This window comes from Solanum tuberosum, unplaced genomic scaffold (assembly GCF_000226075.1).
Source record: "Solanum tuberosum cultivar DM 1-3 516 R44 unplaced genomic scaffold, SolTub_3.0 scf00184, whole genome shotgun sequence".
NCBI classification, from domain to species: domain Eukaryota; kingdom Viridiplantae; phylum Streptophyta; class Magnoliopsida; order Solanales; family Solanaceae; genus Solanum; species Solanum tuberosum.
In genome coordinates this window covers 147,659-153,488 of record NW_006239109.1, presented here as the reverse complement: position 1 = coordinate 153,488, position 5,830 = coordinate 147,659, and the positions used below count along the sequence as shown (strand labels likewise).

Sequence of the window (5,830 nt, the reverse complement as noted above, 5' to 3'; positions counted from 1 at the left end):
GACAACTTTATATCCTTTTATTTGAAGGGAAAATTGTAAGAAGCAATGATATAATAATATCTGTAACTATATTCTTTTCCTCTTTAAAGAAAAATACTATTTTGCTTGTTGAAATAGACACCAAATGTAGTTTAAAACAATTAGTTTTAGAAAAGAAAAGTAATGTTACTGAGTCAACGTTGATGAGGTATAATTAATGGAATAAATATAAATGGAAGGGTTATCAACTTTAAAATATTCGAACAAACAATGTCGCAATAGAGAGTTTTGACAGTATCTCCAAATGATTGATGAATGAAAGTTGAGAAACCAGAATAAACAGATGAATGAAAAGAGAAAAACCAGAATAAACAGAGGACCTTTAACACCCTCCTCCTGCTGTATGCAATCCGAATTTAGTCGGAGCTATGGGTTCCAAATACCAGGTGGGAAACCAAACAAAAAAAACTCTTCCTAAGGGCCCTCAGTAAGTAAAGAGACTGATTTTGTACAATTCTAAATGTAATCAGAAACAAGAGAAAGTACGCAAGTTGCATATTGAATCATAGGCAAGATAAGCACCCAAAGTTAGCCAGAGAGTCACTATTACAACAAGGACTATTGGTGTTGCTAAGAATCAAGAGAAAGTTACTCATAGTCAAATTTAATTACATCGTCTTCACGCGGCTAAAACTAGAGTAGAGCTGGATACTGCTTAGCCTGCTGCTTCACTCGCTTCTTGTACTCATCTGTATCCTGCAAAAGTGATTTCCACATTATTCATAATGACAGTCGAGTCTCTTTGGTCTGTTCAGTTAAATTTAAGAACACGCCAGGGAACTATGGGGCCGTTTGGTTACATGGATTAGAGGGTTATCCCAGCATAAAATTTGGGATTAATTGTCCAGTGTTTGGTTGTAGGTATTAGCTAAACCAGGATATGAGTTGTAGCAAAAACTTGGGATTATCTATCCTACATAGAAGCTGGGATTATAATTGGGATAACCTTGTTTTGAACTAAACAATCCCCCACATGAGTTATTTCCATATAGCATCATATCTCCCAATGCATATTATCTTGATTGCAAGGAAGGTAAATATGAATCATTAGACTAGAAGTAAAATTCATTGTCACTTCGCTCCTACAACCAAGTAATCACTAGAACGAAAAATTGTATGGATATCAAGTACATTGTAGAATTATTTGTTACTATGCATTAGGCATATATGATTGACATACGGCAATTGAAACCATGTAGGGATTAGGATTAATAAAGAATAATCCAGGTATAATGTTGAATGTCAGAAAATAAAAATGCCAACTTGAGGAAACTCAAGCAAATAATCGTCAACCTCAAGTAGAGCACCTGCATATAAAGCTGATAGCCCTCGGTTTGTGCTGGATCATCGGGATTTGGCTGGTCAAGCAAATCTTGTATACCCACCAAAATTTGCTTCACTGTAATGGCTGGCCTCCATCCCTAACAACAAGTAATAGCAAGAGTAAGAACCCATAGATTCAATTAAAAGCTGTAAATACCAATCAGCAAACATAAAATAACACAATGGCAGCAACAGATACTTACACTGTCCTCGTTGAGGATGGACAAACAAACAGTTCCTGAAGGATAGACATTTGGATGAAAGAAACCTGCTGGAAACTTGCACTTCGGGGGTTTGCTTGGATAGTCTTCACTGAAATGCATCGTTATTGGATAGTGACCGCCCTCCCAGTCAGTCTGTACCAGTCATAAGATTGTATATTATTCTTCACAATCATCAAATGAAGGAACAGGGTGAAGAAAGAGGCAAGAAAGGGATTTTGATTACGGTAAACACTTGCATAATATCTTCAAAGGAGAAAACCTAAACTATCTTAGCCTTAACCAATTCTAAATATCCAAAAAAGAAACTCAAGAAGCTAAAAGTGAGTAAATGATTCAGTATTCACTAATTCTAAGTTACTGAAAATAATTCTCCTTCCACAGGAACATTAACTACCCGTGAAAAGTAAACTATTTCACAAGAAATGGGTCAGTAATGCAAAGTTGAGAGAAAGACAGTTTCCACATGAAATATAGGCCAGCTTGATCCATGATTAGTACTTTGAGGAAGTTACCAATGACCTCCAAAAATCAGTTCATGACAACATTTTTTTCTAGTGACCCAGCGGTTATGTGCAGCCTGTGCTCAAACTTCCTTTTTCTTTGAAGAGGACGACATGAACTCTGATTTAATCCAAATACAAATCACATCATTGAGATGCTTTGTTGACTCAACCTTGATACAGAGATGTCTCATCCAAAATTCGTGCGAATAAGTGTAAGCCTTGCTACTCCAGGTAAAGCCATTATACACCGATTGGTGAAGTAGCGTTAAACATCCTTAGTGGTACGAAAAGAGGGGTCTTGATGACATCATTTGCATTCTTCTTTTTCCTCATTCAGTCATAATGAAACTATTAAAGTTCAAACCTTATAACACTTGAGAAATACATTCACACTTCTCCTAAACAATGAACTTCTTACACCTCATAATAAATGCAGAAAGCATGAAAATCACTTTTGTTGCAAGCAATAAATGTATGAAATTACCTTACCAGGCTCCTATCTACTGAATTATTATTACTACCTTTTGGGTTCAGAAAAGGGATATAATCAACTGATAGATGTACCAAAACAAGGGAACCCATAAATAGAAAAGAAAACAATCTGCGGCAAGCGAAACCATCAAGTAGAATGTATGCCTTCAGAACATACTCTACTGACTTATTTTGTTTAGAACAATGTAAATCTCTCTCCTGCTCTCTCAATCACAAAATGCAAAATCTTTCCAAGGACCTGTGTGTCTATCACTTCTAAAGAACAGCAGAAAATTGATTCAGGTCCATAGCTAACATATTGGTTATAAGAAACATGGTCCAAAGCTAATACACCTCTAAGATTGACCAAACAGATGAACACTTAGCAGCCTCCATGCTCTCACAATAGATTTCAGTCATTCAGGTGTTTCACCTGGAACTAATGTGAAAAAGAAGGCATATTTCATATCAGAACAGATCTGAGAGGCGCTTGTTTGTTTTCTTCCTTTAGGCGTGCGTGAGAATGGCTTTTTGTGTCTGTTAGGAACATCCCATATAATTCAAAGACTGACCTACATTTTGTTGTACTCCAAGAAGCTGTGCCTGGATATTTATTATACCCATCCTTCTTCTTTTATCATCATCTCACAACTCTTTTTTTTTATATGACAGTGGTGTCTGGGCCAACTTTTGTGCATCTCGACTAATTCCACGGGATACATGTCATCTCATATCTCTTTCGGGTCAAACTTGAATAAACCATATTAACTTTCAAAGACCATGAACCCTAATTTTGTTGTTCACTCAAATGTCCTTAAAAAGCTCTCCCAGGTTCATGATTGTTACTATTGTGTCACAAAATAACAAAACCTAACATGCCATTTTCAGTTTCTTCCTTCTTTCCAGGTTTAGGAAATAAAGATTTGGACGGACGGTGGACCAGATTGGACACTTGCAAAGACGGTGATTAGGAGATCAGTGGTTGTAATGGTCTAGCTGGAGAAGTAAGTATATTCAAGGCCAAAATTCAAATTCATTTCAAAAGGAGAACAGGTTCCGTGAATGAAAGAAAAATAATCTTCCTTTTCTTTGTTTTTCCCCTTTTACCTCTAGACAGTAAACTAGATTGGGCACTTGAAAAGAAGGTGATTAGTACATGGTATCAGTTGGCCCAGCTGGAGCTGTTAGTATATTCAAGGCCAAATTCAAAATCATTTCAAAAGGAGCACAGGTTCCACAATGAAAGAAATAAAACAATCTTCCCCTATTACAAAGATCCAATTATCTTGAAGTAGGCAACCACCCATCTCTTTGCTTCAGAAACAATGAGTACCCACGAAACACAACTACTGCCATCTTCCACCAGTCAAACTAAACTAGTATAAAGAAACAAACGGTCTCACCAACCAAACAGAACCTGGAGTTCTCAAGTCTACTTTCTTTTATCAAATTCTTTCCTCTCCCAACTAATTTTAGCCTAAAATACAACAACAGCAATATACCCAATGAAATCCCATTAAGTGTGGTCTGGAGATGGTGAAGTGTACGCAAACCTTACCACTACCTCGTCGAGATATTTTTGCCTAAAATATTAAGCTTAAATAGACCATGTACAACCACGGTTTAAAATCCCGGTAACTAATTCTCAGCAGATTAGATTTAATACAACCCCTCAGCACTTGAGAAAAATGCCAAGCAAAAATCCTATAAACAAACCAACACATAAACCTGAACAACAAAGTAACTACAAGCACGAAGTTACTGATCATCTACCAGGACAGATACTAGCACAAAATATTGCAAACAATGTAGGAAGATGCAAAAGAAAGTGACTACTCAACCGAAACTTACCGAAGGTTTACCCGGGATAGAACATTGCCAGACCATCAAATTGACAGTACCATCAGGACCAGTCTCCGGCTTTGCCACAAAACCCTAACCAAAAAAATCAACAATTAAAACCCATTAACATACACCAAAATTACCTTTAAAAAAAGGTAAAAATGAGGAGAAGAAAGATCTTACATGAGGATGATTCTTACGCCATGCTTTCCTCTCCTCAGCGAGACGACCACGCGCAATTCCACTAGACATTTTCCCCTAAACTTGCAAAGAAAAATTGGTAATCACTCCTCAGCAAGACGACCAAAGGTTTCTATACACACACTCCTATAAAATGAAGTTAAATTTTTTTGAAAATTGTGTCTTATTTGAAACCATCGGACTTCAACACATGTTCATACTTTTGAATATTGTTAAATCTTAATATAAACGATAATTAGCAAAATCAAATTGATTTGATTTAATATATAATTATTTTTAGAGGTGTCAAATGAGCAAAGCTAAATTGAATTAGGATGAACTAAAATAAGATAAGTTAATAAATAAGTATTCGATAAATATAACAGTTTTGCAATAAGGAATCCAGAGTTAAAAGGACAAAAAAATTGAGTGAAGTTTCTAAAAGGACAACAAAAAATAAGAATGAAACCAAAAGGGCAACATTGAGATGGATGTGTGATACCGTAAAATTAATGAAGAAAGGCGCAGTGCCCCATGCGCCGTACAGCAAGAAGACCGGCTACTTGTAAATTGCAAGTCAACTTGCGCCTCGTAAGTCAAGTCGCATGTCAATCCGCGCCAGCATTGGATCCTTACATACAAAATAGCCAATGTATATTTGCATTAAAATTTCATGAGGCTAAATTTATTTCAATGTTACCTTTTTAGTTTCTTCCATAACTCATTGTAAAACTTTTTTCAATTTTTCAAATTTATATAACATGATGACGTATAATAATATATATATATATATAAACAATGTGTCAACACTATTATACAGTCTCAATATACCTCCTACACGAAATACACATGACAAACTTACATTATGAATCGAACCAAATAGGCAATTCTTAGAGAAATTATAATATAATATTATTTAATACTGAAGATTCCATTATTTCATAAGTTACTGCAAAGTAATGGGAGACAATGGAAAGGTAGAGAGCTTTCTACACAAATTAAATCGTAGAGGCTACTTCTATCGGCTAGGGTTGTGGTGGAGTGGTAAGTACTCCTTCATCTTTAATCAGATGTCTTAAGTTTGAGTCCCCTGGGTACGGAGTGTCTCGAGTTTGAGTCTCTTGGGTACAGAGTCGCCTTTGTCAAAGAGCGCTTTACCCTAGTATGGAACTTTTCAGTGTGAATTTAAATTTAATCGAACTTCAATGTGGATAAGGACACCAAATGAGGGGGGGGGGGGGGGGGGAT

General features: G+C 36.1%; 1 protein-coding gene across 1 annotated transcript; it reads right to left on the bottom strand.

Annotated features, from left to right (window-relative positions):
• Positions 1–502: 502 nt before the first annotated feature.
• Positions 503–4,747, bottom strand: LOC102588380 (SUMO-conjugating enzyme SCE1-like). The gene is made up of 5 exons (XM_006354792.2): positions 4,586–4,747; positions 4,412–4,495; positions 1,566–1,718; positions 1,347–1,460; positions 503–735 (listed from the first exon to the last, which is right to left on the bottom strand). Exons 1-5 carry the CDS (start codon positions 4,652–4,654, stop codon positions 673–675), a joined length of 483 nt encoding a protein of 160 aa, XP_006354854.1. The 5' UTR covers positions 4,655–4,747; the 3' UTR covers positions 503–672.
• Positions 4,748–5,830: the final 1,083 nt, after the last annotated feature.

What these genes read in the sequence shown, in the direction of transcription:
- LOC102588380 (XM_006354792.2), bottom strand. Translation starts at nt 4,654, where the DNA reads ATGTCTAGTGGAATTGCGCGTGGTCGTCTCGCTGAGGAGAGGAAAGCA. An exon ending in GGCGTAAGAATCATCCTCAT is followed by an intron (nt 4,496 to 4,585) that starts GTAAGATCTTTC and finishes TTTTTTGGTTAG; the next exon opens with GGTTTTGTGGCAAAGCCGGA. An exon ending in CCATCCTCAACGAGGACAGT is followed by an intron (nt 1,461 to 1,565) that starts GTAAGTATCTGT and finishes ACTTGTTGTTAG; the next exon opens with GGATGGAGGCCAGCCATTAC.